Source organism: Hippopotamus amphibius, chromosome 1, assembly GCF_030028045.1.
Source record: "Hippopotamus amphibius kiboko isolate mHipAmp2 chromosome 1, mHipAmp2.hap2, whole genome shotgun sequence".
NCBI classification, from domain to species: domain Eukaryota; kingdom Metazoa; phylum Chordata; class Mammalia; order Artiodactyla; family Hippopotamidae; genus Hippopotamus; species Hippopotamus amphibius.
The window spans coordinates 215,669,291-215,683,984 of NC_080186.1; the positions used below are offsets into that span (position 1 = coordinate 215,669,291).

Sequence of the window (14,694 nt, forward strand, 5' to 3'; positions counted from 1 at the left end):
TTGCAGGGACTGGGGGCCAACTGAGATAATTTTGACTTCAGCTTGAAAGCCGAAATGGACCCTGAAGTGAACAGCTGGAGCAGATAACCACATTTCTCATAGCTGAGCAGCTAGTCCTCTCTTGAAAGGAGTATCTGCAAGTCAAGATCTATACTGCCTTTCTATACAAACTCTATCTTGAGATCAGTAATGTTTGATGAGAGGACATATTCATTATAGAAGAATTCAAGCTAGGAAGAATCATAGAATTGGAATATCATAATTGCAGCCTCTAATAAAATAACAAATTTAGGCAATGGTTATTATAGCTGTTAACATCACACACACACACAAAAGAAGATTGCCAGAAATTATATTTTCTGTTGGGGTGTATAAACTGCCTATGAAGTGGTCTTAGCAAAAAGTCAAATTCACATATGGTTAAGTCTATATAGATCTCTCAATTTACTAGAAATACAGGAGACAGAGGTGCATATCAAATGACAACACAAGAAGGTAGCTAGCATAATCTAGACTGTGAGAATTCTATAAGACAAATGCTTAATTGCAAGGAAAAAAATATATGGAGAAAGTATCAGTAGAATAAAAGAGACTTTAAAGACCAGTTGCAATGTATGAACCTTATTTAGATCCTGCTTCTAATACACTTAAAAACATTGTGAGGCAGGGAAATTTGATTACATTGTGGTGACATTAAGGAATTGCATGTTAACTTTAGTTGTGTTGTAAATATATATTGAAATATTTATTGATGAAATGAAATACAGTGACTGGGCTTTGCTTCAAAATAATCTGCAGGGGGGGATTGGCTGTGGTACGGTTGAAACAGTATTGGTCATGAGTTGATAATTATTGAAGATACATGGTGAGTACCTGGAGATTTTTGTCATACTGTTTCCACTTTTATATATACTTAAATTCTTCATAATGAAGAGTTTAAAAATGATATATGTTGGATATAGAGGGGAAAACACCAATTTAAGAGGTATTTTTGTTTCAGTTTAAAATAAAAGTTTTTTTTAGGTATTATTAGATGCAGGAGTCACACCGATGGACATGAACCCATCAGCTTAATAAAGTAATAACTAGCAAAAAGCTGGATTAAAGGATGTGGCTTTGATATACAACCACAGTGGGTTTCCTAATTTTTACCCTGAGTTATGTAGACTTATTCACTGAGTCACTGGTACAGCTGGACATCTGCAAGCTCCCACTCAGATGTAAGTTTACCTCAAAAAACAAGAGCAAACCAAAACCAGAATGTTCCCTCTCTGAACAGACAAATCTGAGAGAAAACCCAGAAGAGTCTGAGCTGAACATACTCAGTTAATTCTTTAAATTCATTTATTAATTACATTAGTGGGACAGAGAGAGGCCAAGAATGTTTCTGTAGTAGTTACTTCACAGACACGAGTTCAGGGTGGCTGAGGTTTCTGCTAGTAGAAGTCACAGGGATTTTTTTTGTATTCTAATATTTGTAAACTTGATACAGTTTAGCTTTCTATTTGTGATTTGGGGGAGGGGAAAGATTTTACCTTTGCAAATGACCATGGGAACTACGAAATTTTTCTGTCTTTATTCTGTTTTTGAGATGTTTGTATTAGAATTATATTAATGTATATGTATTACTTAATCAAGGAACAAAATTTTAATGCTCAAGTAGATTGTGAAAGAATCAGTAACATCAATCTATGGTTCCTGAAAGTGCTTTGAAGTTGCCTTCAACTTCTCTTACAAGTCTCTATATACAAACTTCTCTAATTTTCTTCAAGTAATTGTAGCCTACAAGGTAAGTAGAAGTCTGTTTTAAATGAAAATTTTATTTTTTTGTCTGGTTTCTGGAATTGTGTTAGCATTTTTCAACTTTACTACATTGTAAAAACTGTATACTGTTTTAGTTGCATCATGATAAGAAAGTACTTGTGGATTTGGTGGGAAGTTAGTTAACTACAGGGACTCCTGTATTGCTGTAATAATGCTCTTATTATTTTTCCAGTGCTTTATGGTCAGGTAAATATTAAATACAGGAAGGTTTATGTTCAGATTTTTGGGTTATGTTTTTTATATCCTTTAAGATTATGTTTGAATCTGTAGCACCTTTGACTTAGTTGAAATTCTCATGAATAAGAACTATTAAATAAGCACTTAGGTAATGGATATAGGAATTACTTGTGGAAATATTTCATACACATCTTTGTGAACCTTTGCTGTACTTTCAGCCCACACAGTTGGCAAGAATGAGAGTGCTTTCTCTGAGCTGTCCAAAGGAAGGTGTTTAAAGAAAATGGTTTCTATAAATTGAAATGAGTATAACTGAGAATTCTTAATGGATTCATAATTTGGACCCTGTAGCATTCCATAATAATGTAGACTGTGCGCTCTTCAAGGGCAAGAGCTATTACATTGATCTTCACTCTCAGCGCCAAGCATATAGATATATAAAGTTAATGCTTAATATATAGTTAATGCATAATAAATATTTTTTGAATGAGTGAATTATTGATTTTCACAATTAATTTTCATAATGAGGGGAAGGGAGGATGGAACTGTCTAGAAGCTCTGCTGTAGGTCTTCATTAAGTCACACTTCATGGTTTTAAACTTTTTTTCACGTGTATAGTTTTTGTTTGGTCATTTAATTGTATAGTCTCATGAGTATTTTTAAAGACCTGGTTTCAAGTTGAGAAAACTTGAAGATTATGCATAAGAATGGGACAAGAAAATGAAAAAACTAAAAGGAATATATTTTTGTATGTGGTGAGATTCTGGTCTTTACGTATTTTGAATTCCTATGTTTGTTTTGACAGTATGTTAGTATATTAATCATGATAAAAGGAAAAAGTGAGGTTACATTAATACTATTAATCTATTTTACAGAGCCCTTTTAACACTTAAATGTTTGTTCATTCATTTATTCACTGAAAAAGCATTTCTTTAGTCCTTTAAACTTGCTAGACATAATCACAGATTTGTTGGACTAGGAAGTGCCATATTAGAAAGATCAGTAAATATGACAATTACTAAATTTCATTGATTGTATAAAGCCCATTTTTTCCTATTGTAACATCTTTAAAATTTGGTTACATCATATGATTAATGGTGTCTTTCATTCATAATTGACATCATTTTTTTCCTTAATAGTACATAAAATAATAGTATGTCTTACAACTGATGTTTTATTTTTGATGAAATACAGTACATTTCTGAACCACGTGTAATTGATCTTGGCATTTCCCTAACACATGTCATGAAATCTCAGAAAATACATTTTGTGCTAATCAGTAAAGAAGGATTTCTCTTAAAATCTTTATCTTTAGACTTGAATCTTTGGGTTTTATTAATTTAGTGTTTAAAAATTTTTTGTATATTATTTTATGGCAGTATAGCCGGTATTCTTCCTTCCATTGACCAGATTAAAGTTTTTTGACATTTTAATTATTTCTTTTTTATGGTTCATTACTCCTTTTTATCAATTACAGTGTATCTTACCGTTAGGAATTCTTGGGTTGAATTTTCATTTCTGATGTGGAGATGGCTGGAGTGTGTGCTTGACTGATGAGGATAAACTGATTTAGTTTAAGATAAACTGATATAGTGTTGCTAGTTTTTAGTTGTCCATCCTAGGAGAATGGATAATTGTAATTTGTGGATGATTTCCCACCCTTTTATTAGTTATTTTATGATTGGTACTAATATGTAGCAAAGTCATACTGATTTGCATTTTAAAGCTTCATGTTTCCTCTTTAGAGCAGGTATTAATAAATACTGGAATGGCAAAAACAAAACAAAACAAAACCCCAATAGAATGTATGAGAATTGAAAAGCCTGAATAATATACACACTTGGTAATTGACCTCTGAACAATTAAAAAAAAAAAAAAGGCTGTGATTTCATGCATCGCTATTGAACATTGTTTAGATTTAACTTTTGTTCACCACTGATTAAAGTTTGAGGTGAAATGCTCTAAATCTCATTTCTAAACTCTCAACCGTTCAATCATCTCTCATTGTGAAGTCATGAGATTCAGACATGGTAAAACAATAATGAGAAGTTAAAAGTCAGGGTTAGAAAAAGTATGTATTTTAAACCTGCACTCTTCTAAAAGGGAGAAAAGCAATTATAAGAGTTTTAAGAATCAATAGAAATTGATGTTTTATACTAAAGAAATCTTAAGACCTGAGTTCTGCACTCCCCACCATCACAATACAAATAAAAAAGAAATCAATAGGCCTAGAAACATAAGCTATTAAAGATATACCTCCAGCAACTATTTTTGATACTCAAGGCATTGTTTAATATTCTGATTCAGAAAATCTATGTAATTAAGCATAAGAAATTATATTTTTAAATTATATTTTTAAACATAAAATAACTTTTCTTTTTAATCTCCATGTCCTTTGTATATTTCATTTTGAAAATGGAATAAATGTTAGGTATGGATTTTAAAATAACTCTTTGGTTTCTGTCTAGTTAACTAAGAAGTTTTAAAGGTCCTTTCTGTTAAAAAGATGTGTAGTTCTATATTAAAAAATTACTAACGGACTTTGGCAGACTGTATTAGGCCAGTTTCCCATCTCCTGGATAATCTCTTAGCTCCTGCAGTAGAAAATGTAAGCAAAGGATTTTGAAATGAGTACTGAGTATGAAAATTGTTAGAGCCAGTGAAGACAGTAGCTATTTGTGAGGCTTTGAAACTGACCATGAGAAATTTGAACTTGAAGCTCAGTTTGAAGTAAGGGAAGTGTTACATGACTGAAGCAGTGAGATTATATGGATCTCTATAGAGTAAAGTTCAATAGAACAAATATCTAAAGAACAAAGTGATTTTTGTGTCTTAATGTATCATTTCCCTACTTTTCTTCCAATAACATACATATGGCTTAACAATGTTCACTTTAATGAAGATGTTCAAGGCATGCCCAGATTTTTGTGAAAACACACTAACAATCTTGCAAGGAGGTACACATTTTCTAAATGCCATAGCTGTTAGTGGAGTACCATTTATTAATGGTTGTTAACCATAACCATATGCAGTTCATAGCTGGCTCTCTATAATACCACTTCTTTCTCTCCTATTCAAAATGCAAACCTTGAATTCAAGTGAATGAAAGTGATAATATGGAAACAACTTTGAATTGATTTTGATATATTAAAGAATCATTCACAGCTCTGTGGTGACCTAAATGGGAAGGAAATCTAAAAAAGAGTGGATATATGTATAACTGATTCACTTTGTTGTACTGCAGAAACTAATACAACATTGTAAAGCAGCTATACTCCAATTAAAAAAAAAAAGAATCATTTACAAACTTGTGTACTACATTATTAATAACAAATTACTTGACATGCTTATAATGTGATTACTGTACACCACTGTGTTGGGACACTGCTTGAGAGCAGTGCTTTCTTGATTTTATTATAATGCAGCCACTATGATGAATAATCCTGTATAAGTTATTTGTATTGATACTGTTTGTGTCATGGTTCTTTTCTACTCTACAGAATATAGATGATTTTTCCTTGACATGTAGTGAATGGGTGGTAAAGAGGAGAGAGAAGCTGTAATTTAGTTCATCATAGCCCTTTTCTCATGCCTTGAAGCAAACTTACCTTTACCTCTTTTCATTTCAAAAATTTTCACTAAAAAAACAAAACAAAACCTTCCAAACCAAAGAATATAGTATTTATGTGGAAAGACCACAGAGCTGAGAGGGGCAAAGGAGAGATATTGGCTTTAAATAATAGAGTTAAAATATCTAAATATCTTTACCTAGAAAATAAGGAATCTAAGGACATAGTTCCTTTGTTCCACTCTTGGAATGTCACTTCCTGTCACTGTAGCTTTTCCTCAGCTTGGTTTCTTGTCACTTAAGTCAGGATTTAATCATATAATTTAAAGCAAGGAAGGACTTTAAAGATCATTAATAGATCTCCCTTATTCTTAGTCTATAAGTTTATTCATTGTAACTCTCTGAAAGGTCTTATTTATCTTTGGATTCTCAGTACCTGGCACAAAACTTAGAAGGTATTCTATAAATGTTTGTTAAATTAGCTTAAAGAACTTAATCTGCTTTGATATTAGTGAGTCAAAATACCATTAATAAGATCTCATGGTATCTTAGTGATCTTAGCACTTAAATGTCTTCAGTGATTATTTTTTTCTTGACCTTCTTTTTCCTAACCAGATTTGCATCTGCTGGTGATGATGGAATTGTAGTTGTGTGGAATGCCCAGGTGTGTATTATTCTATGTGGATTGTTTAATAAAGACATGACTGTATAGTTGAGTATGCAGCCATAAACATTGTCTGGAGAGATACCTGCATATCAGTAAACTGAGACTGATTAATGCTCGAAAGGGTTGCTTAGGGTAAATTCATTTAAAATGAGGACCAGTGTTTCATAATAGTTTTGTATTTAAGATTTTTTCCTGAGAAACAAATGCTAGATTATGAAAACAAAATTTTAATCTTAATTAAACAAAACTTAAGTTGTCAGCAACTATGCACTGATTCTGAAAATGAATCAGGTGTTGATTTCTGTGGATGACAGTTTTTCTGTCAAGATCATTTGATAGCATAGTATAACATTCTTATCATGTTTGACTTTAATAGTAATGTAATAAAAGGTTTATTTTTTCAAAAATATTTAAGGATTTACCAAATTTCTTTAGGATCTCTCTTCCTGATACTTGGATTCTCAAATTATGCTCTTTTGAAGCATGTATCTTCTCGCTCTTGTTTGGATTGTTATTTGGCCTTACATCCTCATTTTTCAATGGCTTTGCCTGTAATTAAGGCAGTTTTTTTTTTAACATTATGTTCAACATGTACATCATGAAATCCTGCAACCTTGGAAAGATTTGCAGTTTACGTTGTATTTACATTACATTTTTGTATGTTTATTACTTGGGAAATCAGTGAGAGACTGATGGATGAAGACATTGGATGGATGTGAATAGTTGTTGATGTTAGAGAGAAGCAGATACTGACTTTTATGAGTGGTTGATACATTGCTGGATGTATATATATATCCAGTTGTTGCTACTGTTATGCTGGCTTTTATTTTCTTCCACAACTTTATAACTGAAGACTTAGATAACTAATACTTGGATAATGAAGACTCCCCCTTTTTTTTCCAGCTGATTAAGTTACTGATATTTTTACGCTTAGTGTACACAATTATAATCTTAAAGCCATGTGGAAAGAATATTCCTTTAAATTTCCTATAACAATCTGCTAAAAATTAGTATTTTCTATTAGAAAATAATTAACATTATTTATGGCTACTCTTTTAGCACCTGTTTAGATTCTATTTGATTGTTTAAAGTTAAATTATAAAATCTAAGTAATTTTAGATGGAATGTATGTTTTCTACCTGCTGATTTTTCTTAATGTTGTCATTTAAGATTATTTAAGTTATGAAATATGAGGTACTATTAACATTTTATTGATATTTCAGACAGGAGAAAAACTTTTGGAACTCAGTGGACACACGCAAAAGATAACAGCTATTATTACATTTCCTTCTTTGGAAGCTTGTGAAGAAAAAAATCAACTGATCTTGACAGCTTCTGCTGATAGAACAGTTATTATATCCTTAAATCTAGAACCAGGTGAAATAGCTATGATGATCCAAGGGACCAGTACATATAAGTCTTTATCCTCTTGGGGTCTGTCTGTACATTCCTGTTTTAGCAGAAGTGGTTTTGTTCTAGCCTTCATAAGATACTTCTTAAAAGTATTGGTATTTGCTCATTGTATAGCAAAAGAAACTTAATAGCCCCAACCCTTCAGAACCTTTTGAGCATCTGAGTCTGGCAGAAAAGCGAATTACTGTCTGCTCAGTGTTGAATATGTTTAGTATTTTTAAACAATTAAAAAGTGTAAATGACCTTCCCTCCCCATACTTTTAGTTGAAAACTTAAGATGTAACAGCCATAGAAAAGTTTTATAAATTGTTTATATGTGCCAGGCATTGTTCTATTTTACATTTATTAACCCATTTAATTCTGATAATAAGTATTTTTATTATTTTCATTTGTAAATAAGAAAAGAGAGGCACAGAGAGGTCAAGTAACTTGCCAAAGGTCACACAGCAAGTATAGGGCAGAAGGCAACAGTCTGACTGCAGACTCAGAGCTCTGAATCACTGTGTAATACTGCTTTCATAAAATGTTTTTCCTAAACAGATTTAGCCCTTTTATGTTTGTATGAGGAATTGGGTCTGTGAAGGCCATAGCTAAATGCTATGGATAGCTAATCTTTCATTACTTTTTTTTTAAGGTATAGATTAGCTTTAAAAAATCCGTGCTTATTTGAGAATTCTATTTAAATAGCTTCATGCATTAGTGAAGTAAGTTTTGGAGTGAGTCCAAAGGTGTAGGTGTTTCTTAGTCTTCTATAGAACCAAGACATACTTTATGAGACACTTTAAATGAGCTTATCAGCTTAAGTGATTTCTAGACAGATTGCTAATACGTGAAAGAATTTCAAGAAAAGGTTTAAGTGGAGATAAACAATATTTTGTGGTGATTACAATATTGCATGAACAGGGGTGCAAAATGCACTCAGGTCAGAGTAGCTTTACTAACGTTCTATTGAGGCAAATGTTTTATGGACTAAAGCTCTTTTTGTGGTTTATATTCAGTATCAGTATAATCTCTGCAAAAATAGAATATAAAATATTTTATTAGACTGTTCCTCGGGTACTATGATACTATTTAGAGGCAATTATTAAAATTACTATTACAGTATAGATGTGAGTAGCTGGGACAATATCAGTATAAACTTTAATTGTAAATGATAGTATAGAGTTATTTCCTTTGCTAAATGACTTTTCTTGTTAAAAATAATTTCAGGTTGCTTTGTTGGGCATTCCTTTCATTCATATGAATTCTAAAGTTACCCTGCTTGGGTCTTTGCTGTTAACTAACTTCATTAATTAAATGCTGAGGGTACAGTTTTTATTTTTGTTAAGGGATGGTCTTAAGAGTCCATATATAAGTACATATTTATTTGTATGTAAATGTGTTCTCAGATATGATGTAAAATGTATATCTTACCATAGGAAATGGTATGAAAGATTTGAAAATCATTATGCTCCTTAAGTCAGTCTACTCTGGGACCTTTATTAGAGGTCCTTTAATTATTTTAAATATGTATGTATATAGGGAATAGGAATACACTGTTACTGTCTTCTTTGAATGAAGATAATAGTAGTAAAGCATGCCAGGCACATTGAGGGAGCTTTCAGTAAGTGTTAACGGATGTGATAGTTTTTAGTATAAATATTTTATGTTCAATATTTATTAGATTATGGTAGACTGTTTTGAAGACTAAAACTTAAATTTTATAATAGTAGCAATATTTAATGCCTGTAAAGATTCGCTATTCAGACCATTCATTCTGTTGGTATTTTCAAATGGTTTGATAGTAAAATTTACCTCATACTTGTTTTAGATTGTAAGCCTGCTATGCTGAGTTGATGAATTGATTTTTGTAGTAGTATAAACATGAAATATTTTATGCTTTATATATTTTCTGTGTAAATGTGTAATATATGTGATTTATTTATTAGAAAAGTTATCTCATAATTAAGGTTTTAAAATTCTGCTTAGAAATTATTCCTTAACATAAATTTAGGTATGGGATTGTGATACTGGCAGACAAGTTCAGAAAGTGTCATGCTTCCAGTCTACTGTAAAGGTAAAATCTTAATCAGATACTTTATGGTAATAATCTTTTTGTTTCAGAAAAAATTGTTTAATGATTTAGATGAGATTACTTTTGTAGGTTTTAAAAATTATTTCTTCCACACATACTTACAGTCATTTCATTCTTTTAAGGCTAGATTTTTGGGGGGTATGTATATTAAATGCTAGAAGGTTTGAATTTTAAATTAGAGCAAGAGGTGAATTTCTATAGTAAGATAAGGAAAAAGGTAGTACCTAGTATGCTTTTAGTAGGTAATTCTAGGAAGAGATATTACTTTCAAAGTGACTACCGCAGCAGCTAGTCATTTCTGTTTGTGTTTTTTTTGTTTTTAGCTTTGAACTAAAACATGGAGTTATTTGTCCCTCACTGTCTGTCTTCTATAAAATCATAAGGGTAAGACATAGCAATTACTTAGTTCCAGAACAAAATCTTTTGTGGCTAATTAGCTGCTACTATTAGGTTCGTTCATTTTGTAAAAACAAATATTAATTCGGGCTTATTACTTGATAGGAACTCTGCTACATATTGGAGAAACAAACTTGGATAAGACTTGGCTACTTTGATTTCTATAGAAGAAATTACCTTAAATGTTCTCAGAAAGTGCCACTGTTTTTCAATAATGTCAGTAGGTTTGGGGAAAGATACGAGTAAAATGAAATAGTATTTCCTCATTTGCTTCAAAGATTATTGATCTCTGTATTGGAGCTAATACTTTTAATATAAAATCAGTGTGCCAATAGTCAAAGAATTTCATTTTTTCCCAGCATCTCTGGTAGCCATTTTATGCTACCATGCTATTCTAATTATCAATTTAGAAAAGTTTCTGGGGAAGAAAGTGCCATTTATTATATACTTGCACCCAATTTTAAAATGGAATATCTTAGACGAAGTCAATAAAGTATTGACTTGATCGAAATTGCTATGCTTAATGTGAAAAGATGCTCATTAAATTCCTTAAAAAATAATCTTGCATATTTGACTGAGGTCATTAGGTTTCAAATGAAAATATATGCATTGAAGGAACTGGGAAGGAGAAAAAAATTAGTGTATTTGGGGGAAATTCCTTTGGTGAGCTGTTTCATGAACTGGTCAATAAAAAGTATCTTATTTTACGGTATGGTGAAAGTACTTTTTTTTTTTTTAATGAGCAGCCACCTCCCCCTTGAAAGTACTTCTTAAAGGAGTTTTACTGTACTGTTAATCAGCTAGATAGTTGTATTTATTCCCACTATGGTCCTGTTTCACATAAAAAAAAATTGTTAAATACAGCACTTCACTCACTTTAGTTCAGTGGTTCCATTGTTCTTGAACTGATAGTTTATCAAAGAAATTCAGATCCTTAATAAATATAACAAAATACTATTATTTATTTTTTGAACTAGTAAAGTTTTTATCAGAGATGATATTAGCAAGGAGATGCTGAAATTGGCATTTTTATTGCCATTGAGAATATAATTAAAATGATCTTCCTGGAAGGCAGTTGGCTTCTTGAATGAATCTTAAAAAATTATTCTATGAATTGACCCAGTCATTCTATTCCTAGAAAACTCTTTAAAGAAATAATTAAAAAAACAAAAAAGACCCAAACTTGGACAGAGATTTATGAACAGAAATGTGTATTACAAATATATTTTATAAATGGACGATTGGCAGTACCCTAAATGTCCTATAGGAAAATAGTTAAATTATGATAGATATATATGCTAAAAATAGTTTCAGAAAATATGTAGAGTTTGGAAAATGCTAATGATAAGATGTTAAATAACAAAAGCAGTATAGTATCCTCAACAAAACACTAGCAAACCAAATGCAACAACATATAATAAGTGTATGTATCATCACCAAGTGAGATTTATCCTAGGAATATGGGTTTAGTTTCACATCTGAAAAATCAATGTAATATACCATATGTGGTAAGAATAAAGGACAAAAAACATATGATCATCTCAGTAGATGCAGAGAAAGCATCTGACAGACTCCCACATCCTCTCATGATAAAATACTCAACAAACTAGAAGCAGATGAGAACTTCCTCAACCTCATAAAGAGTATCTAGGGAAACATTGCACCTAACATCATATTAATGGTGAAAGACTGACTGAATACTTTCCTCCTGAGTTTAGGAACAAGACAGCGATGTCTGCTTTTGGCATTTCTCTTCAACATTGTACTGAAGGTTCTGACCCAGGCCAGGTAGACAATAAAAATGAAAAAAAAAAAGCATCCATTTTATTTATTTTTTAAAAGATTTATTTATTTCTTTTTGGCTGCATTGGGTCTTTGTTGCTTTGCGCGGGATTTCTGTAGCTGTGGCAAGCAGGGGCTACTCTTCATTGTGGTGCGGTAGCTTCTCTTGTTGTGGAGCACAGGCTCTAGGCGCTCAGGCTCAGTAGTTGTGGCACACGGGCTTAGTTGCTCCGGGGCATGTGGGATCTTCCTGGAGCAGGGATCGAACCTATGTCCCCTGCATTAGCAGGTGGATTCTTAACCACTGTGCCACCAGAGCAGTCCCAAAATAAGCATCCACTTTAGAAAGGAAGAAATAAAACTGTTTCTATTCATAAGTGATATGCTTTTCTATATAGAAAATCCTAAATCCATAACAAAACTGTTAGAACTAATAAATGGATTTTGCAAGATTTCAGGATACAATCTTAATATACAAAAAAATTAATTGTATTTCTGTAAACCAGCAATGAGCATTCCAGAAACAAATTTAAGAAAACTATGCTATTTGCAATAGCATCCTCCCCCCAAAAATACTTAGAAATAAATTTGAAGAAGAAATATGAGATATACCAAAAACTACAAAACATTGTTAAAAGAAACTAAAGAATATATGAATAAATGGAAAGAAATTCATGGATCAGATTTAATATTGTTAAGATTGCAACATTACCCAAATGATCAACAACTGGACACAATCTTTGCTAAAATCTCAGCAGGCTTTTTTCCCCCAGAGATTGACAGGCTGATCCTAAAATTCATGTAGAATTCAAGGGACCCCCGAATAGCTAGAACAGTTTTGAAAAGCAAAAACAAATTTGCAAGATTGAAACTTCCAAATTTCAAAATTTACTACAAAGCCATAGTAATCAAGACAGTGTGGTATTGGCATAACGATAGACATGTAGATCAGTAGAATAGAACTGAGAGTCCAGAAATAAAACCTCACATATGTGGTCAATAGATTTTTGACAAGGGTGCCAAGACCCTCCAATAGGAGAAGGAATAGTCTCTTCAACAAATAATACTGGATCTAGATATCTACGTACAAAATACTGAAATTGGATCCCTACCTCATGCCATATCCAAAAATTAGTTTAAAATGGGTCAAAGATCAAAGTGTAAGAGCTGAAGCTATAAAACTCTTAGAAGAAATATGAGTAAATCTTTGTATCCTTGGGCTAGGTAACTCAAATATGACAGCAGAGACATAGGAAATGATAGATTGGACTTCATCAAAATGAAAAGGTTTTTTTTTTTTTTAATGGGAATAATCATGCTCACCTTTTTTTTTTTTTTAAGTTTTTTAAAAAAAATATTTATTTATTTATGTATCTGGTTGGGCCAGGTCTTAGTTGCGGCAGGCAGGCTTCTTAGTTGAGGCATGCATGTGGCATCTAGTTCCCTGACCAGGAATCGAACCTGGGCCCCCTGCATTGGGAGCTCGGAGTCTTACCAACTTTGCAACCAGGGAAGTCCCAAAATGAAAAGCTTTTATACTTCAAAGGATACCATGAAGAAAGTGAAAAGGCAACCCATGGAATGGGAGAAAATACCTGCAAATCATGTATCTGATAAGGAACTTGTATCTTGATTATATAAAGAGAGCTCTTACAAATCAACAATAAAAAAGACAACCCAATTAAAAATAGACAAAGAATTTGAAGGACATTTCTCTGAAGAAGATGAGCAAATGTCCATAAGCACATGAAAAGAAGCTGAACATCATTAGTCATTGGAGAAATGCAGTTCAAAACATAATGTGATACTATTTCACGTACACTAGATGGCTAATATCTAAAAGACAGATAATAACAAATATTGGTAAAGATGTGGAGAAATTAGAGCCCTCTTATGTCGTTGGTGGGACTGTAAAATGGTACAGCCACCTTGGAAAATACTTTCATAGTTCATCAAAATGTTAAACAGTTATCATTTGACCCAGCAATCTCACTCCTAGGTATTCCCAAGAGAAATGAAAATGTCCACACAAAAACATGTATATGAATGTTCATAGCAGTATTACTCACAATAGCCCAATAGTGGAATCAACCTAAATGTCAGTGAACTGATGAATGGATAAAATGTGATATAACCATACAGTGGAATATTATTTGGCAATAAAAAGGGATATAGTACTGATATTAAAAAATCAGAGATTAGACACAGTAGGACCTCTTGAAGTATAAACCGCACTGATTATTTTCAACCCTTTTTATTCCAGCAGTTTTTAAAGCAACTCCACCGTCAGCCCAGGAAAGACTCCAGAACCTTTTCCTTTTTTCTTTTCTTTTTTAAATATCCTCTCTTGCCCTTGTGCTCACTCAGAGTTAATGGGTGGAAGAGAGTACTATTAAAGGTGTGGAATTTAAAGTACTGTTAAAGGTAAAGGACTTCTACCAATCTTGAAACACTTTATTTCCTGAGTCAAGAATTAGGAGATATTAATTTCAAAGATAAATAAAAACTAAGGTCATATTTTCATTTTTATTTAAAAAGCAGTTTATGTTAAGCTTGTGTACTAGTTATCTATTACTGAGTAAAAAATTACCTCAAAACTTAGTTGCTTAAAACAGTATCTCAGTGTTGGTAGTCAGGAATAGAGAGCAGTTTACCTGGGTGGTTCTGGCTCAGTGTCTCTCATGAGGATGCTGTCACCTGAAGACTTGACTAGGATTGGAGGTGTTAGGGGGTCAGATGCTTGGCAAGTTAGTGCTGGTTGTTGTCCAGAGGCCTCACTTCCCTGACTCTGTC

General features: G+C 32.3%; 1 protein-coding gene across 4 annotated transcripts in view; it reads left to right on the top strand.

Annotated features, from left to right (window-relative positions):
* The window catches only part of WDR41 (WD repeat domain 41), a 55,178-nt gene that overhangs the window by 9,386 nt on the left and 31,098 nt on the right, over positions 1 to 14,694 (top strand). For all 4 annotated transcript variants that reach the window (XR_009054588.1, XM_057740760.1, XM_057740771.1 and 1 more), the window contains exons 3-5: positions 6,185 to 6,233; positions 7,460 to 7,591; positions 9,643 to 9,705. Coding sequence is in view for 3 of the 4 variants with exons in the window: in XM_057740760.1 (XP_057596743.1) it covers positions 6,185 to 6,233; positions 7,460 to 7,591; positions 9,643 to 9,705 (244 nt within the window). In the remaining variant the exon portion in view is untranslated. The remainder of the gene's footprint in view (positions 1 to 6,184; positions 6,234 to 7,459; positions 7,592 to 9,642; positions 9,706 to 14,694) is intronic.